The sequence below is a fragment of the Odontesthes bonariensis genome, chromosome 18 (assembly GCF_027942865.1).
Source record: "Odontesthes bonariensis isolate fOdoBon6 chromosome 18, fOdoBon6.hap1, whole genome shotgun sequence".
In the NCBI taxonomy this organism is placed as follows: Eukaryota; Metazoa; Chordata; class Actinopteri; order Atheriniformes; family Atherinopsidae; genus Odontesthes; species Odontesthes bonariensis.
The window spans coordinates 21,910,228-21,937,645 of NC_134523.1; the positions used below are offsets into that span (position 1 = coordinate 21,910,228).

General features: G+C 38.4%; 7 gene segments (V, D, J or C); 1 reads left to right on the plus strand and 6 right to left on the minus strand.

Annotated features, from left to right (window-relative positions):
• Positions 1-362: 362 nt before the first annotated feature.
• LOC142368047 (Ig kappa-b4 chain C region-like) lies at positions 363-719 on the minus strand. The segment is given in 1 exon segment: positions 363-719. A coding segment is annotated over 1 exon segment (303 nt).
• A 5,927-nt stretch (positions 720-6,646) lies between these two features.
• Positions 6,647-7,116, minus strand: LOC142367326 (immunoglobulin kappa constant-like). The segment is given in 2 exon segments: positions 6,647-6,969; positions 7,113-7,116. Coding segments are annotated over 2 exon segments (327 nt in total).
• A 3,017-nt stretch (positions 7,117-10,133) lies between these two features.
• Positions 10,134-12,427, minus strand: LOC142367328 (Ig kappa-b4 chain C region-like). The segment is given in 3 exon segments: positions 10,134-10,541; positions 11,226-11,340; positions 12,398-12,427. Coding segments are annotated over 3 exon segments (468 nt in total).
• A 383-nt stretch (positions 12,428-12,810) lies between these two features.
• LOC142367329 (Ig kappa chain V region 3368-like) lies at positions 12,811-13,292 on the plus strand. The segment is given in 2 exon segments: positions 12,811-12,862; positions 12,970-13,292. Coding segments are annotated over 2 exon segments (375 nt in total).
• A 2,239-nt stretch (positions 13,293-15,531) lies between these two features.
• On the minus strand, positions 15,532-18,677 carry LOC142367330 (immunoglobulin kappa constant-like). The segment is given in 2 exon segments: positions 15,532-15,854; positions 18,557-18,677. Coding segments are annotated over 2 exon segments (444 nt in total).
• A 1,305-nt stretch (positions 18,678-19,982) lies between these two features.
• Positions 19,983-23,282, minus strand: LOC142367331 (Ig kappa-b4 chain C region-like). The segment is given in 3 exon segments: positions 19,983-20,455; positions 21,409-21,516; positions 23,258-23,282. Coding segments are annotated over 3 exon segments (462 nt in total).
• A 1,371-nt stretch (positions 23,283-24,653) lies between these two features.
• LOC142367224 (Ig kappa-b4 chain C region-like) lies at positions 24,654-25,110 on the minus strand. The segment is given in 1 exon segment: positions 24,654-25,110. A coding segment is annotated over 1 exon segment (303 nt).
• Positions 25,111-27,418: the final 2,308 nt, after the last annotated feature.

A 27,418-nucleotide genomic window follows, 5' to 3' on the forward strand; every position in this document is an offset into this window, starting at 1 on the left:
CTGATGACTTCTACATGAGGTCCCAAATGCACTTCAGTAACAGAGAGGTTCCTTCAGTGGTGTGAAAAAACTAGTTGGTCCTTTACTAAAAGGCTTCAGTAAAGTTAATGTTAACAAATCTGAAGCAAAGTCACAAAAGTCTAAATAAAAGTCAAACTGAATAAAGGTTTTATTGCTTTAAGTCTTATTCTGACTGATGGTCTGACTGTTATATAAACAGTATGGCAAAGAAAAAAGTCATTTGATGAATGGAGCCATAATTAAAGAAATCTTTATTGATTTGAAACATGAAAGATCAACAACAGAAATAAAATCGTTAATGTTGATGCATTTATTGACAGAAAGAAAAACAGAATACACAGTGAGACTTGAAAGAGATTAAAACCAGTCTCAGAGTCCCAGTGAGTCAGGTCAGGACTGGGAACACTGGTCTCTCCTCACTGTCTCTGAGACTAGAGTCTGGGAGGCCTGGGTGGCCTCACAGGTCACAGAGCTGGCCTTCTCCCACAGGTCTGCAGGGAGCCTCAGGGTGCTGCTCCAGCTGTAGAGGCCGTCCTTCTGCAGCACCCCGGGGCTCCTGCTCTCCTCCAGGCTGCTGCTGCTGCTGCCGTCCACCTTCCAGGACAGACTCCAGTCTGAGGGGAAGCCCTTGTTGGCCAGACACATTAAAGTGGCCTTCCCTTTCTTCAGCTCTTCACTGGAAGGGGTTAACATCGTCAGGGTGGGCGGGGCGTTACCTAGGAGACACCAATCAGCTTAGAGCACAGAAGCCATACAGCTGTCAAACACCAGACACTTGAACACCTTTACTCTGAGAAAGAAGATTTTCTCCTTTAAGGAGTTTCAGTCACAAGTTTTCTTCTGCTCCAACAGTCTTTCACACCTTGTTTCACTTCCCTATCAGAAACCTCTCATGCATGTCAGCAAAGACAGAATAATAACACATTTTCTATTGAAATGTCAAAGAAGTCCTAAAACATCACTAAAGCATGTTTCCTGGTATTCAACACTCTTAACATTACACATGCAGTATTTAGTTGAAAACTGAATAATAGAAAAAATAAGTGAGAACAATCAAACAAGTTTCAAGTAAACATGAACCAGAATTCAGAGAATTCTTCAAATGGTTTCAAACTCTAAGCAAACCGAATAAAGAGACAACAGTTATAGTGTTGGAAACCTGAAAACTATCCTAAGAAGTTAACACACTTCATTTTTCCTTCACATCAAACAGTTTGAATTTATGTCTAAAATGAACGTTGTTCTAACATTTTGACTCAGGTCTCACTTCAACTACATGACAGAAGAGCAGACTCAAATATATGAAAACTGAAACTATTGGAAAAAGACAGATTTTTTTATCCTTCAACATTAGAAATGAGACATTTTAAAGACTAATTAACAACATCCTGTTGAATTTGTAATGTAATATAAACTTACTTCCAACATCCAGTCTGGTTCCTCCACCAAAAGTCCACCACAGTGATACAAACTCATTGAGCCGCCGTACAAAAACCTCTGACTGCACAGAGACACGGCTCTCTGACTCTGTCACACTGAACTAAACCAAAAAGCCCTGAAGAATAAATCATTAAACCCCAAAAACTACGTTTTACTTTTTTTCCTTCGACCAACGTAGCAAGTTATTTAAAAATTTAGATTGAAATAATGAGATTATATTTTAGTACAAATTTGTAAAATTAATTTCCTTTTTTCTCGTCTTAACATGCAGAACAGAGAAAAAACTACAACAAAACAGAAAAAAAAGAAGCAGCAACTAAAAGCAGCTTTAATTGAACTTACTTCCAACATCCAGTCTGGTTCCTCCACCGAACGTGTTCCACAGTGATACAAACTCATTGAGCCGCCGTACAAAAACCTCTGACTGCACAGAGACACGGCTCTCTGACTCTGAGACAAACAAAGTTACTCAACAAAACAGTGATGAATTTACGAGTTGATATCAAATAAAAATATATGAACATATAACACATAATAACACTGTGTATTATTTTATTTAGCATTTACGATTCATGACTTAAATCATCTTTATATTCATCAACGTTTTAGACTGATGATCATTTATTTTACTAAATAATAAATAGTCTGGCAAGATATGAAAGATTCAGACAGTCTAATTTACTGGTAGATCTCTATTTATATCACTTTCTAGAATAATTTAACAATATTTTATTGAAAACTTTTATCGTTTAAAAAATGTCCTCTGTAGTGGACATTTGTGGTTATTTTATCCATTTTGTTCTGGAATTTTGAAAAAAGATGGAAGGGATTCACTGACAGAGGCAGAGAGAATTTTACTGCAGATCGTTCCAGTAAACTCAGACTTTGAGTTGTCTGATGAGGAAGATCGAGAAAGGTTAGCCTCGGTTATCCAAACATTCAGATGTATTGGGCCTCACACACCAGAGTTCAAATAGTAGCAGAATCCATGACCAGAAATCAGTTCTACAAACTAAGAAATTCCATTTAGATTATCAATGACCTTGACGTGTCTGATGAGGACAAAAGCAAAGATCTCCTGTGGAAAGTCAGGCCTCTCCGAGACTAAATGAGGCAAGGATGTTTAAGTCTGCCAAGACATTTGTCCACTGATGAGCAAATGATTCCATTTACTGGTCGCTGCCCTGTTGGGCAGTATGTTAGGGGAAAACCATACCCAACTGGACTGAAAGTGTTTGTCTTTGCCACACCAACTGGTATGGTCTTAGATTTTGTGGCCTACCAAAGCAAGACCACCTTCAGAGTCACAGAGGGACAGGGCATTGGAGAACAAGCTGTCCTCCATCTGGTCCAATCCGTTCCCAAAGGAACCCACCTGTTCTTTGACAGGTTCTTTACCACCGTCAACCTCCTGGACCGTCTGATGGCAAAGGGAGTGTCAGGAATCTGAACCCTTGTGATCAACAGAATTCCAAAGGAGTGCAATATTACAGGGGAGAAGGCCATCAAAAAGAAAGGAAGAGGGGCATCTGAGATGGTGGTCAGACGAAGTCCTCCTGAACTTGCTGTCATTAAGTGGTTTGACAATAAGCCAGTGGTCATGGCATCCTCTGCCTATGGCAGTGAGCCTTAGGACTCTGGGGATCACCGATGCGTGGCTTCAGTATGAGACTGACTGCCAGTTCTTATGTTGAAATAGATATTTTTATTGAATTTATTGATTGTCATCGTGGTTTAGTTTCACATGTATAAAATTCAAATTTATACCGTCGTGGACACGTGATATCTTTAAAATAATTTTTTTTTTTTCTTTTTAATATTTGCGTTATACTCATTGCCTCCCAAACAATTAGGAAAGATGAGAAAATTGTGATATTACAACAATTTTTTTTCCCGGTAGTCAGGACTGAAAGCAAAAATGATACTAAAGGAGAAAGAAGTTCCATACAAGACATGACTTGAGATTTTTTCTTTTGGTTAATTTAGCTTTTACAATTTTTTCACATGAAATCTGTTACATTTTTATTATGAAACAAGCTGTCCACGTGATATTTTTCAAAAAGTCAAAGTATGTTAAAATAAGAATAAAGAAGTTTTCAGTGAATACTTGTATGAATTGGCTGTTAATCCTTACACATGAATTTTTAAATTTGTTGAAACATTTCAAATAATAAAAAAAAACACCATTTAATTTAAATTATTTATTATTTATTTCCAAATTGACAAAAAAATAAATGAATAAGTAATTAGAACAGAAACACTTAAAGAAATCCTTTACAGTTTCTAATCAATTTCTTGATGATAAGAAATGTTGGAGTCAGTCAGAGCATTTCCATAGAGAGCCACTTTACATCAGCAGCACCATGCTCCAGTGCTCTGGGAGAGTTTATAGTCCTGAGAGTTGAACACTGGATGACTGACAGCTGACCTTCATGACACCAGAAGCCACAGAAATCCTCCTCATCAGAAACATGACTTTGATCTGCGTCCTCATCTGGACTCTCCTCTGCTGCTGCTTCACAGGTAAAGTCCAGAGAATCAAACTCCTCTCCTCTATGAACATCCGTCCCTCTGAAATGAAGCCGACAAAAGCATGAAGCTGCTTTATGTTTTTGTCTCTGTATCCTCAGAGTCCAGAGGTCAGGTCACAGTGACTCAGCCTGGAGCAGTGAGCTCTGCTGTGGGAGGCTCCGTCACCATCACATGTAAAACCAGTCAGAATGTTAATGGAAACTATTTATCCTGGTACCAACAGAAAGGTGAAGGGGTCCCTAAAATGCTTATTTATAATGTCAACTCTCGAGCATCAGGGATTCCAGGTCGTTTTACAGGCAGTGGATCAAACTCTGACTTCACTCTGACCATCAGTGGAGTTCAGGCTGAAGATGCTGCAGTTTATTACTGTATGGGGGAATTCAATGTGAACAGTCAGTGGGTGTACACACAGTGAAAAACAGTCGTACAAAAACCTCCCTCAGTCAGCCTGAACAGAAACTGAACCGACAGCTGCAGAGACTGATACAGTTCACTGAGGACACACACACAGAATCACAATAAATCTTATCAATCTTTTTCTATATGACTTTCTCCAATGCAGCCTCATATCCTTTGAATTCTAAGATGAAATAATGTGTGCATCAAGAAGAACTTTCAGGCTGCAGTGCAACTATTAACTATAATTTTCTCCAGTTTTAATCAGTTTGAAGAAACAGATCAGAACTCCACGTAGTAAAAGATGAGTTCTCCCAGAAATCTGTACATCCTTGAATAATATAAGGTATTTTAAATATTAAAGATTATGTGAAGAAGATTTCTTGGAGTGTTATTATAAATATTGAAATTATATAAGTATACTTCATGATAAATAAATCATATACACTACTAGTGAATGTCTATGCTCACAACATACAGTTATATACATAGTATATGCAATATCAAATGCAATAATATGAAAAGTTCATTACTATCCTACTAAGTATTGTGTCTTCCATTTCTCTTTAAATCAAATTTGAAGCTTCACAAAAGCTTTGAAAGGCCTCATCTTTACTAAAAGACATTAACTGCATGAATTGTTGCTGACTTGACTTCCATGTTTTCTGGCTCTGCCAACACGTCCAATTTCTGTTTGAAGTTTCCAGAGTAAGAAATCTAAGCTCCTGGGCCTCAGCATCACTTCAGGAATCATCACAGCTTTACTTGATAAAATCTCTTGGACACAAACGCCACGACTTGTAAAAACTTTGAAATTCAAATGACAAAAACGTGCACGTCCATGCACATAGCAGTCCAATGTATCTGCGCACACATCAGAAGTGTAGGAACATTTAATGTGCGGTCTGTGATCGATAAGTTTTGCAGGCAGCATGACAACAATTTATGATGTGCTGACATATCGAAAACTTCAGCTTTGGAGTTTGTGGAGCAGGTTATCTGAGCTCTGTGGCCTCAGGCATCATCCCATGACTGATCTAGTGGGTGCTGTGAAGCAGCTTGATGGGGAAAATAATGATGAGATTAGCAAGGAGACATGCAACAGGCGGGGAAAAATATGGCATCATTGGCTGCAAATATAGGTGGAATAAACACAAGAAAGCAGGAGGGTGTATGTGACCGAAGGGAGAGCCTCTGAGCATCTGTTGGTCGGGTTCATAAAAAATCACAGTCCCTTTGAACTGAGAATGTGACTGACAAAAGTCACACCTCAGTTCTTTTTTTCCTTTAGAGTCTATTTATGTTCTCAGTGCTGTATGTCTCTGTTTTCTGATCTAACTTTATACCGTGATGACTGATCTCTAAATTCAAGATTGATTGAATGATAGCCTGATATTTTGCCTAAAGAATCTGTTTTCTTCAAAGAAATATACACTTATGTCAAGTCTAGATTAAAGACTTTATTCAAGGTTTTAATCAAATCTTTGGGATCTGAAATATTTTAATATTTCTTTCATTTTCCTGTTGGGATCTGTTTGCATCAGTTCCGTCAGTTCCTCAGTTTTTCCTCTAGATGGCGCCAAAGGAGCAGGGTTGGGCCACAGGCTCTGCAGGTGCGTTTTCCTTCGCACCTGCAAATCATCTACCCTCATCAGAGGAGGATAAGAGGAGGTGTCGGCCAGCACTTCGACACCCGACTGTTTTACCGTCGTGGTAACTCTAGCCAGCCGTACCTGAAAAGTCTATGTTCAATCTTCTTACTGAAGACTTATTTCAATATTCTCGTTCCCTGTTTCAGGTTTTTTTCTCCTGTCGATGGTCTGTACTCAACCTTTGTCTGAGTTTCAGAGGAGAGAAAAACAGGAGAAATGTTTATAATTATAGTATCCATTGATTTTTATTTTTTTTTCAATATAAATATCACACAACTCTTATGTAAGTGTAGATATCTTCTGGAGTTAGTGCACACTGAATTTTAGTTTCCCTTTGTACCCACTCTATGCCAATATATGTGTTTTCACACCGAACACAGTTGAGATAATGTTATATGTACCAATTCAAATCCGAAAATGGACTAAAACGGATTCAGTATTCAGTTTGTGTTCATTTGAAAAATAGTCCACATCTGATTTTGAGAACAATTGACTGTTTATTGAGACCGATAGCAGAAAAAGAAACAGAAAAGCTACAGAATGCACATAAAGCAACAGAATGCAATAACTGTAAAATATTTTCCCAGTCCCAGTGAGCCAGATCAGGACTGGGAACACTGGTCTGTCCTCAGTGTCTCTGAGACTGGAGTCTGGGAGGCCTTGGTGGCCTCACAGGTCACAGAGTCCATCTTGTCCCACTGGTCAACAGAAAGCCTCAGGGTGCTGCTCCAGCTGTAGAGGCCGTCCTTCTGCACCCCGAGACTCCTGCTCTCCTCCCAGCAGGTATTACCGCAGCCGTCCAACTTCCAGGACAGACTCCAGTCTGAGGGGAAGCCCTTGTTGGCCAGACACATGAGGGTGGCATTTCCCTGCTTCAGCTCCTTAATGGAGGGGGGCAGCACTGTCAGGGTGGGACGGACATCACCTAGGAGACACCAGTCAGCTTAGAGAACAGGAACCACACACTTGTCCATAGAACAGCAGACACTTGGACATCTCTACTGTCAGAGCTGATTTTCTCCTTTAAGAAGTTTCTGTCAGGTTCTGCTCCACCAGTCACTGACTAACACATTGTTTCACTTCCCTTTAAGAAACCTCTGATGCACATCAGCACAGAGAGAATCATCACACAGTTTGATCTGAAATATATAAAACTGTACGGGAAATTTAAAATAGCCGATGTCGGCATATTTACAAAGTAAGTTTTGCTTTAGTTCCAGTTCAGAAAAGCATCTCACTCACATTAAACATTCTATGGAGCATAAATATTGCTTAAACAAATGAACACATACTTTATTTTAAAGGGGATTTAAAGTAACGTATGACATGATCATTACAGAGATTTTAGAATATTTCCTCTTCAGTTTAATGTAGTTCTACTTGTTAAAAATGCATGTTCTTCTTCATTGTAGAGACAGTCTTGCCACAATATTAAAATATTTGCTTGACTTTCACTGAAATGTTGACAAATTTTAGCAAAGCTGATCTTAGCCAAGCTCTATGAGGATAAATAAACTATGAAGATATTTTTCTAAACGTCAAACATTAAATGGAATAAAGCCCACTTAAAAACTACAGTCATTGATATTAAATACAGTAAAAACTTACTTCCAAACTCCAGTCTGGTTCCTCCACCGAACGTGTACCACAGTGATACAAACTCATTGAGCCGCCGTACAAAAACCTCTGACTGCACAGAGACACGGCTCTCTGACTCTGAGACAAACAAACTCAGCAAAACTTTTAGCTTTTTGTGGAATTTTGGTTCAAATAAAAACTGAAGATCAGACAGAGCAAGAAATGTCTCACATTAGAGTTTTTATGGTAGTAGTTTTACTTTTGTGTTTTATGTCATACAGTTAAACAGAAACACTGTCTTATCACTCTGAAATAACAGTCAGTGTTTCAATGCCACCTGTTGTTATAAAACTGGTGTCCTGACCAGAGTTAAAGGCATTCACTGTGAATTTCATTGATCTATTGCCTGATTAGTACATCAACATATGACAGCAGGGATTCTTCTGATAACAAGAGATTACATAATAATAGAAGAACATGCAATGGCAGATTCTCTTTAAAAGACAAACCAAATGTTCAAAAAATGCATTTAAACACGTTTATTTTGACCTTGTAAACTGAAATTTCTTAAATCAGATGAAGTTTTGGAGATTTCAGTAAGATGAAGAAGTTCCTTAGAATTTGGAGATATAGAGTTGTGTCTGAATTATATATATTCAGATTATACTACATATATAATGAATGATGCATGATGAATGATATGAATGAAGAATCATTACAGAGTGTTTAACTTAAACCCTCTGAACAGCTTCTAAGTGGGCTGTATGCTTTGATCCCAAATGTTCAGGTTTAACTTTGAAGTCAGAATGAAAGGACCCAAAATACTCAAAACACAAACCATTGTGAAAAAGATCATTTTAAGTTAAAAACTAAAAGAATGTGGAGTAATAATCTCAGCAGAGAGCAGGAAACATCCTGACATGTAGAGGACAGCTCCAGCTGACTGACTCTGTGTGTTTGCATATGTGTCCTGCCTCTCTGCTCCCAGATGTTAAGAGGTCAGTGTTGATCAGTGGCTGTCCAGACCTTTCAGAGACACTGACACACCAGCAGCACAATGATGATGATGTCACTGACTCTGCTGCTGACCACCCTGGGGCTCCTTGTTCAGGGTGAGAAATGAGCAGCATTTACCATCATTCTCTGTTTTTAAACTGATGATTTTTTGTGTAGTTAGATGAATTTGTTGTACTAACTTCTGTCCTCTTTATCCAGGTTCATCAGCAGAAATCATCCTGACTCAGACTCCTGGATCTCAGTCTTTTTCTCCAGGACAGACTGTCTCTTTAAAATGTAAAGCCAGTTCAGGTGTTAGCCATGATGTGCAGTGGTACCTTCAAAAACCTGGAGAAGCTCCTAAACTCCTAATTTATAATGCTAATTCCCGTTGGTCTGGAGTTTCTGATCGTTTCAGTGGAAGTTATTCTGGAACTGACTTCACTCTGAGCATCAGTGGAGTTCAGTCTGAAGATGCAGGAGTTTATTACTGTCAGCAGGATAACAGCTTCCCGTTCACACAGTGAAACAACGTCGCACAAAAACCTCAGTCAGCTGCAGAGGAACTGATCCACAGCTGCACTACAGCAGAGGCTTTTAAATAGAGTAAATATATTTATGTAACAGAATACTGTCACAAATCATCACATCAACTCACATTCTTAACAAATTATTTAATACACCATATCTCATTGCAGAAAAAATACTTGGTGTATTTTCCATTATTATATCATCACTGTTCATGATGAAACTGAGACAAACTAAATGTTGTTAATGAGATAAATCCACTGTCTAATTTTAATGCAGAAGTATATGAAATCAGGTGCATATCTATGACATGAGTTTGTTGAATTATTTAAATGTTTCATTCTTTAACATGCTATCAACATTAATTGAAGCATATAAATGGGAGTGTGAACATTTTGCTGACTGTAGATCCAGACGATACCGTCTTCTTCTATTCAATATGAATCTTTATGTATTTTCTTATTTGCTCTGAAAAAAATCAGATTAATGTTTATTCATTTAATCAAAACATTCTACATTAGAAGTTTAAAAAATGAAAATGTAAATTTCCCACTTTAAAGTGAAATCATCATCAAAATACTTTTTAAGTAAAACTTCATACATGAAATGTTGGACATGGATCTGTTTCAAGACCTGATATAAGTGAGAGTCATTGTTACTGTCAATGTTAATTAAAGTTTGACTATATTTGGGCCTCAGTCTCCATCCTGGTCTGTTAGATGGTGCTGAGACAGGTTTGTTTTACCGGACTGATGATGTGTTGCTGGAACAGTAATCCTGCCCTGTAGATATTTCCTAACAACCAAAGAAAATTAGATATAACAATCTCTATCAAAGTAGTGTGATATTTAGAGTCTCCTTTTGGACTGAGATAATCTATGTAACATATTTTAGTGCTGTAAGGTTCATATGTCATGAAAAAGAAGTAAAAATACAAGTTTGATTTGTTTTTATTATTTCAAACGAACAGAAGCAAGAAACACCTTTAAAATGAAATCAGTAAGACTTTTAAAGCAAAAAGACTGAGAGCAGGAACAGAACAGAATCAGTATCAGAGTCCCAGTGAGTCAGGTCAGGACTGGGAACACTGGCCTCTCCTCACTGTCTCTGAGACTGGAGTCTGGCAGCCCTGGATGGCCTCACAGGTCACAGAGCTGGCCTTCTCCCACAGGTCTGCAGGGAGCCTCAGGGTGCTGCTCCAGCTGTAGAGGCCGTCCTTCTGCAGCACAAAGCGGCTCGTGCTCTGATCCAAGCTGCTGCTGCTGCCGTCCACCTTCCAGGACAGACTCCAGTCTGAGGGGAAGCCCTTGTTGGCCAGACACATGAGGGTGGCCTTGCCCTTCTGCAGCCCCTCTGTGGAGGGGGGGAACACCGTCAGGGTGGGACGGGTATCACCTAGGAAACACCAGTCAGGTCAGAGGACAGCAACCATAAAACTGTCAATCAAACAGCAGACAGTTGGACACCTTTAGTGTGAGAGAGTTGACTTTCCACTTGTAGAAGTTTCTGTCACATGTAATTTCTGCTCCATCAGTCACTGACTAACACATTGTTTCACTTCCCTTTAAGGAACCTCTCAGCAGAGACAGAAAATCATCTCATAGTTTTACCAGAAATATCTGAAACTGTACGGGATGTAAAACAAACACATGTGACATTATAAGTTTTACTTCAACATTCTCAAAAGTGAAAATATACATCAGTTAAAAGAATTTTCTGAAGACCAGTTCTAACATTAAATGTTCTTCAGATGGAGCGAAGTCATTATTTGATAAAACACTGCAAACTATTTTAAATTAAATTTCACATATGGCATTATTCTAATAGAGAATTTAAAATTTAAACCACTCATTGGTCAAATTTAGTCTTTGGACTTTAAAGCTTCTAAAATACAGTTTGACATAAACGTAGAAAAATATCATCAAAGCTGATCTGACGACTTCCACAAAGATAAGTAAGACTATGAATCCTGAAATAGTTTAAAATGATGAATAAACATATTTTACTCAGTTTAAGACATTCAAATAATTCCTCAAATATAAAATATTGTATTTTTCCATAAAAACAATATAAACTTACTTCCAACATCCAGTCTGGTTCCTCCACCGAACGTGTACCACAGTGATACAAACTCATTGAGCCGCCGTACAAAAACCTCTGACTGCACAGAGACATGGCTCACGGCTTTCTGACTCTGAAACAAACAAACTCACCAAACCTTTTTTTGATTTCTGAACAATTTCCTCTCATCAAACTTTATCGTCTTAAAACTGAAAATAACACAGAGCAACAAATCTGATTTTTACATGTGGATTAATATTTTTACATATCACTCAAAAGTGTAAAAATATGCCTCGAGTTATGAAAAAAGACTTATTCATTGCTGTCCTGCTAAATATTTTTGTCAGAAGTGAGATATTCTGATCACATTAATTAACAAATAAAAATAGAAACTGATACTGATAAATATTTTGAATCAGTAGCACATTAAAGCTATTGATCCACTGATAACACCAGACATATCCTAACTCAGTCATTATATAAATGAATCATTATTTTATCAACCCTAAATTATATTCTCTGCTACAAAATAAGGATGAAATCCTAGAGGGGGATGTTTCAAACAGGATTAAAGCTAAAGTGTCTAAAGACTCAAGAGACTCACTCCAGAACAAGAAATCTTTCCACAGAGCAAAGTGTTTTCTCTATAAAGGCTACTTTCAGCTCCTTTATAGTAACATCACTATATTTTCAGTGCTTCCAGAACATTATATTCTTATGGTTGTCTGAATAAAGTTTAACATACTTACATTTTGTCTCGTGTGAAAATTCCACAAATATAACACAGCACATCTTTTACATGTTCAGAAATGTTTTTATGGAGGTGGGAAGAAGTGTAGGGCGCCGTTATTGTCCAAGTGCTTTTCACCTTTCAACTTTGCTCAGTGTTGTAGAATGTTTGGGTGAGATGTGAATAAAAACATGCTTATATGTTGGCATCATGTGTTGTAAAACATGTGCAAAAATTTTCCTCCATTATGATGTTTTTGATATGAGGTCAAATGTATCCGTTGTGTGTTGACTGGGCCCTAAAAGCACAAACCCCATAAGTTTGAACCTTTGTTTAACAGAAACAATTAAAAAATTTATTGATTTTCAGCATTTTCATTGACCAACTATTCAGAAAGTATAAAGAAATATTCAGTTTCACTCCAGCAAGAGGAAAAAGGCATGTTTATCATTGTGTTTACCTTTTCCTCTGCGTTACACTTTTTAATCATTTGGGAGATAAAGATACAAATCTTTTAATCCATTCATCATTTTCTATAGCTGCTTTATCCAATCCAGGTTCTCAGGTGGCTGGAGCCTATCCCAGCTGTTATTGGGCGTTAGGTGGGGTACACCTTGGACAGGTCCATCACTCCATTAGTCCATTACACTTGACTTATAAACACGTTATTTATCTATTTATATCAATCATCATCAGAGAGTTCCAACTCCCTGTTGGAGTCAGTCAGAGCATTTCCATAGAGAGCCACTTTGCATCAGCAGCACCATGCTCCAGTGCTCTGGGAGAGTTTATAGTCCTGAGAGTTGAACACTGGATGACTGACAGCTGACCTTCATGACACCAGAAGCCACAGAAATCCTCCTCATCAGAAACATGACTTTGATCTGCGTCCTCATCTGGACTCTCCTCTGCTGCTGCTTCACAGGTAAAGTCCAGAGAATCAAACTCCTCTCCTCTATGAACATCCGTCCCTCTGAAATGAAGCCGACAAAAGCATGAAGCTGCTTTATGTTTTTGTCTCTGTATCCTCAGAGTCCAGAGGTCAGGTCACAGTGACTCAGCCTGGAGCAGTGAGCTCTGCTGTGGGAGGCTCCGCCACCATCTCATGTAAAACCAGTCACAGAGTAGATGGTGGTACAGACCTCTCCTGGTACCAACAAAGAGATGGAGAAACTCCTAAACTGCTCATTTACTATGCTAGCAGCAGAGCATCAGGGACTCCAGGTCGTTTTACAGGCAGTGGATCAAACTCTGACTTCACTCTGACCATCAGTGGAGTTCAGGCTGAAGATGCTGCAGTTTATTACTGTCAGAGTCTCCATAACATCAACAGTCAGTGGGTGTTCACACAGTGAAAAACAGTCGTACAAAAACCTCCCTCAGTCAGCCTGAACAGAGACTGAACCGACAGCTGCAGAGACTGATACAGTTCACTGAGGACAAACACACACACAAGCATATTAAATATTATTAAGCTTTTTCTTTATGACTTTCTCTAATGCAGCCTCATATCCTTTGAATTCTAAGATGAAATAATGTGTGCATCAAGAAGAACTTTCAGGCTGCAGTGCAACTATTAACTATAATTTTCTCCAGTTTTAATCAGTTTGAAGAAACAGATCAGAACTCCTCATAGTAAAAGATGAGTTCTCCCAGAAATCTGTACATCCTTGAATAATATAAGGTATTTTAGATATTAAAGATTATGTGAAGAAGATTTCTTGGAGTGTTATTATAAATATTGAAATGATATAAGTATACTTCATGATAAATAAATCATATACTAGTGAATGTAAAACTATATATGCTCACAACATACAATTATATACATAGTATATGCAATTCAAATGCCATTTTATGAAAAGTTCATTACTATCCTACTAAGTATTGTGTCTTCCATTTCTCTTTGAATCAAATTTGAAGCTTCACAAAAGCTTTGAAAGGCCTCATTTTTACTCACAAATATTAACTGCATGAATCGTTGCTGACTTTGACTTCCATGTTTTCTGGCTCTGCCAACACGTCCAATTTCTGTTTGAAGTTTCCAGAGTAAGAAATCTAAGCTCCTGGGCCTCAGCATCACTTCAGGAATCATCACAGCTTTACTTGATAAAATCTCTTGGACACAAACACCACGACTTGTAAAAACTTTGAAATTCAAATGACAAAAACATGCACGTCCATGCACATAGCAGTCCAATGTATCTGCGCACACATCCGGAGTGTAGGAACATTTAATGTGCGGTCTGTGATCGATAAGTTTTGCAGGCAGCATGACAACAATTTATGATGTGCTGACATAATAAAAGCTTCCACTTTGGAGTTTGTGGGTTATCAGGTTATCTGAGCTCTGTGGCCTCAGGCATCATCCCATGACTGATCTAGTGGGTGCTGTGAAGCAGCTTCATGGGGAAAATAATGATGAGATTAGCAAGGAGACATGCAACAGGCAGGGACAAAATGGCATTATTGGCTGCAAATAGGTGGAGTAAACACAAGAAAGCAGGAGGGTGTATGTGACCGAAGGGAAAGCCTCTGAGCATCTGTTGGTCGGGTTCATAAAAAATCACAGTCCCTTTGAACTGAGAATGTGACTGACAAAAGTCACACCTCAGTTCTTTTTTTCCTTTAGAGTCTATTTATGTTCTCAGTGCTGTATGTATCTGTTTTCTGATCTAACTTTATACCGTGATGACTGATCTCTAAATTCAAGATTGATTGAATGATAGCCTGATATTTTGCTTAAAGAATCTGATTTCTTCAAAGAAATATACACTTATGTCAAGTCTGGATTGAAGACTTTCTTCAAGTTTTTAATCAAATCTTTGGGATCTGAAATATTTTAATATTTCTTTCATTTTCCTGTTGGGATCTGTTTGCATCAGTTCCGTCAGTTCCTCAGTTTTTCCTCTAGATGGAGCCAAGGAGCAGGGTTGGGCCACAGGCTCTGCAAGTGCGTTTTCCTTCGCACCTGCAAATCATCTACCCTCATCAGAGGAGGATAAGAGGAGGTGTCGGCCAGCACTTCGACACCCGAGTGTTTTACCGTCGTGGTAACTCTAGCCAGCCGTACCTGAAAATTATATGTTCAATCTTCTTACTGAAGACTTATTTCCGTATTCTAGTTCCCTGTTTCAGGTTTTTTTCTCCTGTCGATGGTCTGTACTCAACCTTTGTCTGAGTTTCAGAGGAGAGAAAAACAGGAGAAATGTTTATAATTATAGTATCCATTGATTTTTATTTTTTTTTCAATATAAATATCACACAACTCTTATGTAAGTGTAGATATCTTCTGGAGTTAGTGCACACTGAATTTTAGTTTCCCTTTGTACCCACTCTATGCCAATATGTGTTTTCACCCCGAACACAGTTGAGATATTGTTTTATATGTACCTATTCAAATCTGAAAATGGACAAAAAGGGATTCAGTATTCAGTTTGTGTTCATTTGAAAAATAGTCAACATCTGATTTTGAGAACAATTGACTGTTTATTGAGACCGATAGCAGAAAAAGAAACAGAAAAGCTACAGAATGCACATAAAGCAACAGAATGCAATAACTGTAAAATATTTTCCCAGTCCCAGTGAGCCAGATCAGGACTGGGAACACTGGTCTGTCCTCAGTGTCTCTGAGACTGGAGTCTGGGAGACCTTGGTGGCCTCACAGGTCACAGAGTCCATCTTGTCCCACTGGTCAACAGAAAGCCTCAGGGTGCTGCTCCAGCTGTAGAGGCTGTCCTTCTGCACCCCGAGACTCCTGCTCTCCTCCCAGCAGGTGTTACCGCAGCCGTCCAACTTCCAGGACAGACTCCAGTCTGAGGGGAAGCCCTTGTTGGCCAGACACATGAGGGTAGCATTTCCCTGCTTCAGCTCTTTAATGGAGGGGGGCAGCACTGTCAGGGTGGGACGGACATCATCTAGGAGACACCAGTCAGCTTAGAGAACAGGAACCACACACTTGTCCATAGAACAGCAGACACTTGGACATCTCTACTGTCAGAGCTGATTTTCTCCTTTAAGAAGTTTCTGTCAGGTTCTGCTCCACCAGTCACTGACGAACACATTGTTTCACTTCCCTTTAAGAAACCTCTGATGCACATCAGCACAGAGAGAATCATCACACAGTTTGATCTGAAATATCTAAAACTGTACGGGGAATTTAAAATAGCAGATGTCGGCATATTTACAAAGTAAGTTTTGCTTTAGTTCCAGTTCAGAAAAGCATCTCACTCACATTAAACATTCTACATATGGAGCATAAATATTGCTTAAACAAATGAACACATGCTTTATTTTAAAGGGGATTTAAAGTAACGTATGACATGATCATTACAGAGATTTTAGAATATTTCCTCTTTAGTTTAATGTTGTTCGACTTGTTAAAAATGCATGTTCTTCTTCATTGTAGAGACAGTCCTGCCACAATACGATGTCAGCATTGTGTTTTGTAAACACTACCCTGTACAAAAACACATGCAAAATAAAACTTCAAACGTGCTCAGAAGAAAAGTTCAGTGTCTTCATCTAACTATTTAGAAAATATAAATAAATCCTGAATTTCATGTCAGCAGGTGACTCAAAGACGGTTTGATGAAAAAGGCTTTTTTACCATTGTGTTATATTTCTGTTAATTAATCCTGAACACAAAATTTTAACTGCCCAACAGTTTGCTGTTGTCTGATTCTCTCTTTCATGAGCCAGATCATTTCGACAGGAGACAGAACTGGACTGCAGGCAGGCCAGTTAAACACAAACTGTTTAAGTCACTTTGAACGAGGTCTTACATTGTGCTGCTGATATAATTTAATTCATCTTGATGAGTAACTATTTGTCTCTCCAAAACTGCAATATAAACCTCCACTTATAAACAAGTGTGTCTATCTTTTGATAATCAGCATCATCAGAGAGTTCCAACTCCCTGTTGGAGTCAGTCAGAGCATTTCCATAGAGAGCCACTTTGCATCAGCAGCACCATGCTCCAGTGCTCTGGGAGAGTTTATAGTCCTGAGAGTTGAACACTGGATGACTGACAGCTGACCTTCATGACACCAGAAGCCACAGAAATCCTCCTCATCAGAAACATGACTTTGATCTGCGTCCTCATCTGGACTCTCCTCTGCTGCTGCTTCACAGGTAAAGTCCAGAGAATCAAACTCCTCTCCTCTATGAACATCCGTCCCTCTGAAATGAAGCCGACAAAAGCATGAAGCTGCTTTATGTTTTTGTCTCTGTATCCTCAGAGTCCAGAGGTCAGGTCACAGTGACTCAGCCTGGAGCAGTGAGCTCTGCTGTGGGAGGCTCCGTCACCATCACATGTAAAACCAGTCACAGAGTAGATGATGGAGAAGATCTGTTTTGGTACCAACAGAGAGATGGCGAATCTCCTAAATTGCTCATTAACTATGGGAATCGTAAAGTTTCAGGAATTCCTGATCGTTTTACAGGCAGTGGATCAAACTCTGACTTCACTCTGACCATCAGTGGAGTTCAGGCTGAAGATGCTGCAGTTTATTACTGTAAGGCGGAATTCTACATCAGCAGTCAGTATTCGTTCACACAGTGAAAAACAGTCGTACAAAAACCTCCCTCAGTCAGCCTGAACAGAAACTGAACCGACAGCTGCAGAGACTGATACAGTTCACTGAGGACACACACACACTCAAACACACAAAAGAATCCTAACTTTCACACTCTCTTTCTTTATTAATAGAAGCACATAACTACTTTTCATATTTTTCCGTAAATAAACCATCTCTCAGCATGCTTTCATTTATATAAACCTTTGAGGTTTAAAACATTTCTTGGAAAAATTAAATACTGAATGCATCCAAATACAGCCGAGTAAAAATGAAGAATTTAAAGTCAAATAACTTCATAGCCTTGATCATTTCAACATAGGTTTAGGCATCTCTTTCCTTTTCTTTGTTCTGCTGATTTATTTTATGTTGGATATTTGGAAATCAATACAAAGGAGGATTTAAAGCTTTCAGATATCTTTTTCTTAACATAACTTAGTAATAACTCAGTTAGATTCTGAATAATTTGTCTTCATACAGAAGCTGGTGCTCCATTCAGTTAATACTTAAAACACCAAGTCATTACATGAAGTGAAGTGTATCAACAAGAAATTGAAGTTCCTGTTCCTCTGAGCATTTCATCCCAAAACACTTTCTTTACATTTAAATAGGTTAAGTGAAACTTTATTTATATAAGCACCTTTCAAGATGAAGAAGCAATAGTTAACCAAAGGGAAGTTTAAAAGGATGAGTTTCCAGCTCCTGTTTAAAAGAGATTATCCAGTCTCAGCGGGAAAGAGTTCCAAAGTCTGGAGGCCACTGCTGCAAAAGCTCTGTCTCCTTTAGTTCCCACACCTGTATGATGCACAGTCGGCAGGCTCTGATCACACGACCTCAGGGACCTACTGGGGATGTATGAATGTAAATGATCTCTGACGTACAGCTGCTTGTCCATGCAGAGCTCTAAAAGTAAAAATGAATGCCTTAAAGTGGACTCTGAAGTTGGTGGGGAGCCAGTGCAGATGAACCAGGCCGCCGTGGCTCAGTGGTTAGAGTGGGTCATCCAGTAACCGGAGGGCTGGCAGGACGATTCCCAATCTCACCGTTCTGGATCTCACCGTTCTGGATCTCACCGTTCAAAACATTGGTCAACTGACAGCTGGAGGGCTGACAGTATAGCTCCCTGGGTGCTGTGAATGGCTGCCGCCCCAGTGTGTAAGGCATCTGTCTCCATGAGTGTGTGACACTGTTTATGTGTGTGTTCAACAGGTGCCAACCTGGATGTGTTAAATGTGAGGGAATATTTTTGTGTATTTCCTGTATCTACATGACAGGTGTTTTTGCTTCGACAAGCGAACAAAGAGTTACAATAATCAGGATGTGATGAAATAAATGTATGAATAACTGTTTCCAGTTCAGAGTGTGACACAATGGGACATCTTAAGTTTAAGAAGATACCAAACATGAAAATAGTTCCAAACAACATGTTTTTTTCTTCTTTTGTTTATTTGTTTTTCCACAGAGAAAACGTTTTTCCTTTAGGAAACTGAAAAACTAAAGAAGTTCTTCCTCAAACATTTCCAGCACATTAAACTAAGTATGAAGAAGTTTTGGGTAAATACTTGTCTAAATTCTCCCTGTTGGAGTCAGTCAGAGCATTTCCAGAGGGAATGTTGTCAGATCAGCTCACTACAGTCTTTATTGTGGCTGCTTACAAATATCTATTGATGCAGTTTAAAGGTCACATTGTGACACGAGCAGAAGAAATGCTGTAATTGTTTTATTCTCATGTAATCTTCCTCTGTAGGTAAATCCGTTTGTCCCTTTTGACCTGGAGATTAGATCATCATCACATCAGGGAACAGCCGACCAACAGATTCTTAAATGAGTGTGAAGAACATTGTTCCAGGACTGTGGAAGAGTTTAAGAACACATTAGATGTTTCTGTGAGATTGTTTACACTAAAGACATGAATCAGCCTTTATATAGAGATCACTGATGATAATTATACTCTGATGTTGTAAACCAATCAGAATGTACTGTTCAGGATCCTACAGTAGCATGTTTCTGTGAGGCATTTTAGCTTTACTCACAGTTACTACAGTGTGTGGATTTTTATCTACATATTTCAGCACAAATGTTTCTCCTACTGACATGCTTCTTTTATCATATTTAAGATGTTTTGATTGAAATTCTTCAACAGAACAATCAGCTTGATAACTACAAGGTTTTCATCGAGTTACAAATTCACAAAAAGTTGGAACATTGGATTAAGTCATTTCTATCATGGCTGAATTTAAATGACCATTCTGGGTTTTTCTATTAAAACAAACATTGTATGACATGAGCTCATAATTCCTTTCTCACGTTGTTCAGTATTTTTTTAATCTAAATAAATTAATATATTTTATTAGGTATGTCTGTGGATTTTATGGAACTGGTGGGGTCATTGTTTCTTTCATTAAAACACAAACGAAAGCATTTGTTTTGATGAAAAGGCTTTTTATTTAATCAAGGAAATCTCAGTTATAAAAATCAATGAGAACAATTACGGTATCAAAAGATGATGAGGACATGAAATGGTTACTGTAGAAAAGAGACAGAGACCGTGTTGAAAAGTAAAGACTGAAAGAAAAAACAGTAACTTCAATATCTGAGTCCCAATGAGTGGGATCAGGACTGGGAACACTGGTCTCTCCTCAGTGTCTGTAAGACTGGAGTCTGGGAGCCCTGTTTGGCCTCACAGGTCACAGAGCCCACCTTCTCCCACTGGTCTGCAGGGAGCCTCAGGGTGCTGCTCCAGATGTAGTGGCCGTCCTTTTGCAGCAGCCCGGGGCTCCTTTTCTGCTCCCAGCTGATGCTGCTGCTGCCGTCCACCTTCCAGGACAGACTCCAGTCTGAGGGGAAGCCCTTGTTGGCCAGACATACAAGTGTGGCCTTCCCCTGCTGCAGCTCTTCAGTGGAGGGGGGCAACACTGTCAGGGTGGGAGGGACCTGACCCACTGGAGAAAGAGAGGATACATGTTGAGAGGCAGCAGCTTTTTAATATCTCACTTCCTTCTCTGAGCTCGGTAACTACGGCAACAGACGGGCTTCACTGCTGAACCACAGCAACAGACAGGTTTCAGTACTAAATATAAAAAGGTTTAAGGCTTTTTGCTCCTCAGATGTTTTCAGTTTTATTTCAGTCAGTGTGGTACAATCTAAAATCATAAATGCAATTTTCAAACCAGATCGTCAGCCTTCATGTCATGTATCACCTGTTTACATCAAAAACAAGTTTTTCATTCATTTCACAAATCATTTCGACACGTTTATATAAATCTATCATTTCTACCCTCTCCTGCTTCTGACTTTAGCGACTGCAAAATTACGTGGAAAAACAGTATTTTCCTCCTTTACAGTCATTTCTCTCTTAGTATTTTCTGTTATTTTGCATAATGAAACAACCTTTGTAAAGAAATTACATGAATCAGTATCCCTCATACAGTAATGCATCACTTTTCTCCTGCTGAAATGTTTATATGCTGTTAGATAGAAGTGCAGCCCAGATCAGCATGGCTCCGAATTTTGACTAAATTGTTATCAATGACACAGAATTAGTCCCTGTGAAATGTTCATTCACACAGATATTAAGTGTGGAGAGAATAACAAAAGCGTTTGAGAATAACCTTCAACTTGTTAACTTTGTTTACGAATTACTGTTCATGTAACATGTAAGAATTATTTTCAGTCGTCACCAGTTTTCAGAAGCTTAAAATTTCCTGAGTAACAGAGAGAAGACTTTTGAGTGTGTCCGAATATATCGTCTCACTCACTCATCAACAACTACTGCAGTCATATAAACTACATTTATTCATATATTTTTCATAAATGAACAGTTTTCTGGTTATGAAATGAAAAATAAAGAAGGAGCTATAAATTTCAGGTTATTAGGAGAGTAAAATGTACTTACAGTTAACTGTCAGTCTGGTTCCTCCACCGAACGTGTACCACAGTGATACAAACTCATTGAGCCGCCGTACAAAAACCTCTGACTGCACAGAGACACGGCTCTCTGACTCTGAGACAAACAAACTCACCAAAACTTTTTGTGTTTTCTAGAATTTTTGCTCAAATAGGAACTGAAGAAAACACAGAGCAACAAATGTCTCACATCAGATTTTTATATATTTAGTATTTTTATGTTTGTGAAAATAAAGATGGACTCATTTGATGCCGTCTTATAAAACATTTTAACAGAAGGTGAGATATTATGACCCCATGAATGAACTAATAAGAGACGCTGATAACAAATCTCATTAATTAACCCAAAATGTTGTACTTAATCATGCATATATCTTTATTAGATGAAATTGTCACAAATGCAATAAAGCTCATGTTGAACATGTTCATAAATGCTGATAAGGAGACAGGAAGGGGTGAAGGATGGTGTTATAGTCCAGTGTTTTTCACTTTTCAGCTTCTCTCAGTGTTGCAGTATTTCTGGGTTCTACGTTTTGTTCGACACGACTCTCTGACTCTGAAACAAACAAACTGCTGAACTTTTTAAATGTTTGAGAAATACAAAGTTAATGTCAAAGTGCTTTACACATTCAGCAATAAACAGGATATTTCAATTCATTATAAAATAATACATTTATGAATGTAAATGACAGACATATTTAACAACATGTGCACAGATAAACTGGTAAAGCACTGAAAGATTCTGCCGTGCAGCCAGATCCATTGTAGAGTCCATCAGAGAAATATTGAGCAGGATTATTAACAATTGTTAATCAATGAAAAAAAAAACATAATAAGTTATGAGGATTGACAAAAAGTTTAATTTTGACAATAAAATTAAAAATAAAATAAAACAAAAAAACAAACACATTCAGGAAAACACTGTAAAGTTTCTGATCAATATCCTGATTGATAAGACAACTCTCTGTAGGAGACAGTCAGAGCATTTCCATAGAGAGCCACTTTGCATCAGCAGCACCATGCTCCAGTGCTCTGGGAGAGTTTATAGTCCTGAGAGTTGAACACTGGATGACTGACAGCTGACCTTCATGACACCAGAAGCCACAGAAATCCTCCTCATCAGAAACATGACTTTGATCTGCGTCCTCATCTGGACTCTCCTCTGCTGCTGCTTCACAGGTAAAGTCCAGAGAATCAAACTCCTCTCCTCTATGAACATCCGTCCCTCTGAAATGAAGCCGACAAAAGCATGAAGCTGCTTTATGTTTTTGTCTCTGTATCCTCAGAGTCCAGAGGTCAGGTCACAGTGACTCAGCCTGGAGCAGTGAGCTCTGCTGTGGGAGGCTCCGCCACCATCACATGTAAAACCAGTCAGAGTGTTCATGGCTCCAACCGTTTACACTGGTACCAACAGAGAGATGGAGAAACTCCTAAACTGCTCATTTACTATGCTAGCAGCAGAGCATCAGGGATTTCAGGTCGTTTTACAGGCAGTGGATCAAACTCTGACTTCACTCTGACCATCAGTGGAGTTCAGGCTGAAGATGCTGCAGTTTATTACTGTCAGAGTTACCACTACATCAACAGTCAGAATGTGTTCACACAGTGAAAAACAGTCGTACAAAAAACTCCCTCAGTCAGCCTGAACAGAAACTGAACCGACAGCTGCAGAGACTGATACAGTTCACTGAGGACACACACACACAATTAAAGCAAAATAGATATTACTTAAATTAATAATCACCAATTTATATTATATTACTTCGTTTCTTATCTGACTGATTTAAAAAGACGTGGGGCAACAACCTGGGAAAATACATAAAAAAATTGTTCATGACCTCTGACCTCATCATCACTTACCATCATCTCCTCCTGCACTCCTCAGTTATCCCCATTTACATAAATGAATGACTGGATGTTCCAGAAGAAAACTCTAAATCTTCCTATTCAACAGTACATTGATTTAGATCAATAAATATATGTTTATTTACTTAAAAAAATATATATCAAATCATGAATAATAAATATGTCAGATTTTTAAAAAGTACCTGCAATCAGTTGAAAATCTGTTTTCCATTTTCTTTACCTGTTTAATCCCACCCAGCTCAGGGTCTGGGGTGGGGATGCCTATATATATATATATATATATATATATATATATATATATATATGTATGTGTGTGTGTGTGTGTGTGTATTTATTTATACACGTTCAAAAATGTCTGAAAAACCAGCTATCAACTTATTTTTTTCTCAGGTTCATTCATTAACTTTTGTGTCCTTTCATTGATCCTTATGAGTAGAAGAAAGCAGCCAATTATCACTGAAATACTGCTGATCAGACAGCAGTTTCTGAGAGAATTGTTGGTAATAATGTCCATATAAAAGATTGTTGAAATCAAGTTGGTAATACTCCATCTGTTCTATTTAATTTATTATGCACATAAATGACATAAACGGTTGTTGTAAAGCCACAGTCTCAGAGTTAGTTTGACATACCTTCTTTATCTTATAATGTAAAGAAACAAAGTTTATAACAGAGCAAAAGCAAAGGAGCACATATGAGGTACACTCTTTAACACAATTCTTTGTTTTCTTATCATTTTTAACAGCAGCTCCGACCTCCTTTACATCACACAGTTTAAAGGAGACGGTGTCATGTCACTCTGAAGGAACAGTCAGTGTGACACTGTCATCTACTGCTGTTAAAAAAGGCAGTTAAAGCCATTCCCCTGTGGATTTCATTGATCTATTGTCCTCATCAGTATATAAACATATGACAGCAGGGATTCTTGTGATATCTGTAAGCCTCATAATAATACAGAACACTACTGATGACTTCTACATGAGGTCCCAAATGCACTTCAGTAACAGAGAGGTTCCTTCAGTGGTGTGAAAAAACTAGTTGGTCCTTTACTAAAAGGCTTCAGTAAAGTTAATGTTAACAAATCTGAAGCAAAGTCACAAAAGTCTAAATAAAAGTCAAACTGAATAAAGGTTTTATTGCTTTAAGTCTTATTCTGACTGATGGTCTGACTGTTATATAAACAGTGTGGCAAAGAAAAAAGTCATTTGATGAATGGAGCCATAATTAAAGAAATCTTTATTGATTTGAAACATGAAAGATCAACAACAAAAATAAAAACGTTAATGTTGATGCATTTATTGACAGAAAGAAAGACAGAATACACAGTGAGACTTGAAAGAGATCAAAACCAGTCTCAGAGTCCCAGTGAGTCAGGTCAGGACTGGGAACACTGGTCTCTCCTCACTGTCTCTGAGACTAGAGTCTGGGAGGCCTGGGTGGCCTCACAGGTCACAGAGCTGGCCTTCTCCCACAGGTCTGCAGGGAGCCTCAGGGTGCTGCTCCAGCTGTAGAGGCCGTCCTTCTGCAGCACCCCGGGGCTCCTGCTCTCCTCCAGGCTGCTGCTGCTGCTGCCGTCCACCTTCCAGGACAGACTCCAGTCTGAGGGGAAGCCCTTGTTGGCCAGACACATTAAAGTGGCCTTCCCTTTCTTCAGCTCTTCACTGGAAGGGGTTAACATTGTCAGGGTGGGAGGGGCGTTACCTAGGAGACACCAATCAGCTTAGAGCACAGAAGCCATACAGCTGTCAAACACCAGACACTTGAACACCTTTACTCTGAGAAAGAAGATTTTCTCCTTTAAGGAGTTTCAGTCACAAGTTTTCTTCTGCTCCAACAGTCTCTCACACCTTGTTTCACTTCCCTATCAGAAACCTCTCATGCATGTCAGCAAAGACAGAATAATCACACATTTTCAATTAAAATGTCAAAGAAGTCCTAAAACACCACTAAAGCATGTTTCCTGGTATCCAACAATCTTAACATTGCACATGCAGTATTTAGTTTAAAACTGAATAATAGAAAAAATAAGTGAGAACAATCAAACAAGTTTCAAGTCAACATGAACCAGAATTTAGAGAATTCTTCAAATGGTGTCAAACTCCAAGCAAACCGAATAAAGAGACAACAGTTATGGTGTTGGAAACCTGAAAACTATCCTAAGAAGTTAAAACGCTTCATCTTTCCTTCACATCAAACGGTTTGAATTTATGTCTAAAATGAACGTTGTTCTAACATTTTGACTCAGGTCTCACTTCAACTACATGACAGAAGAGCAGACTCAAATATATGAAAACTGAAACTATTGGAAAAAGACAGATTTTTATCCTTCAACTTTAGAAATAAGACATTCTAAAGACTAATTAACAACATCCTGTTGAATTTGTAATGTAATATAAACTTACTTCCAACATCCAGTCTGGTTCCTCCACCAAAAGTCCACCACAGTGATACAAACTCATTGAACCGCCGTACAAAAACCTCTGACTGCACAGAGACACGGCTCTCTGACTCTGTCACACTGAACTAAACCAAAAAGCCCTGAAGAATAAATCATTAACCCCAAAAACTACATTTTACTTTTTTTCCTTCGACCAGTTTTTTTTAAATTTGGATCGAAATCATGAGATTATATTTTAGCACAAATTTGTAAAAATAACTTTTTTTTCGTCTTAACATGCAGAACAGAGAAAAAACTACAACAAAAGAGAAAAAAGAAGAAGCAGCAACTAAAAGCAGCTTTAATTGAACTTACTTCCAACATCCAGTCTGGTTCCTCCACCGAACGTGTTCCACAGTGATACAAACTCATTGAGCCGCCGTATAAAAACCTCTGACTGCACAGAGACACGGCTCTCTGACTCTGAGACAAACAAAGTTACTCAACAAAACAATGATGAGTTTATGAGTTGATATCAAATAAAAATATATGAACATATAACACATAATAACGCTGTGTATTATTTTATTTAGCATTTACAATTCATGACTTAAATCATCTTTATATTCATCAACGTTTTAGACTGATGATAATTTATTTTACTAAATAATAAATAGTCTGGAAAGATATGAAAGATTCAGACAGTCTAATTTACTGGTAGATCTCTATTTATATCACTTTCTAGAATAATTTAACAATATTTCATTGAAAAGTTTCATCATTTAAAAAATATCCTCTGTAGTGGACATTTGTGGTTATTTTATCCATTTTGTTCTGGATTTTTTAACAAAAGATGGAAGGGATTCACTAACAGAGGCAGAGAGAATTTTCCTGCAGATCGTTTCAGTAAACTCAGATTTTGAGTTGTCTGATGAGGAAGATCAAGAAAGGTTAGCCTTGGTTATCCAAACATTCAGATGTATTGGGCCTCACACACCAGAGTTCAAATTGCAGCAGAATCCATGACCAGAAATCAGTTCTACAAACTAAGAAATTCCATTAAGATTATCAATGACCTTGACGTGTCTGATGAGGACAAAAGCAAAGACCTCCTGTGGAAAGTCAGGCCTCTCCGAGACTAAATGAGGCAAGGGTGTTTAAGTCTATGTATACACGTAGCCGGGTATTTTTAAAACCGAATATCTCCCCCCCTCCGTTTATAAAATAATTTGTATCCACATTACCTCGTTTTCGAAAAAAACACCTTCCACACATAACCGAACATCTGCGTTTTCACCTGTCTTGACAACCCAAATGCAATTGCTGTTTTGCGCAATCTGCCCTCGTCAGCTAAATAATAAAGTGTGCATGCAACTTTTTTGAGCACACTGACAGGTGATCGCATGACAGTGGACTGCCCTAAACTCTGGTTATCTCTGTCTACACGCAGCTGCATAAACGGAGTTTTCAAAAATCTTCACTTTGCCCGGAGTTTTTAAAAACATTAGTTTACGATGCGTTTTTTTGCGTTTTCATGTGGATGACAGGTCCAAACGTAGAAAAATATATTCGTTTTAGCAGATACCCGGCTACGTGTGGATGGGGCCTAAGTCTTCCAAGACATTTGTCCACTGATGAGCAAATGATTCCATTTACTGGTCGCTGCCCTGTTGGGCAGTATGTTAGGGGCAAACCATACCCAACTGGACTGAAAGTGTTTGTCTTCGCCACACCAACTGGTATGGTCTTAGATTTT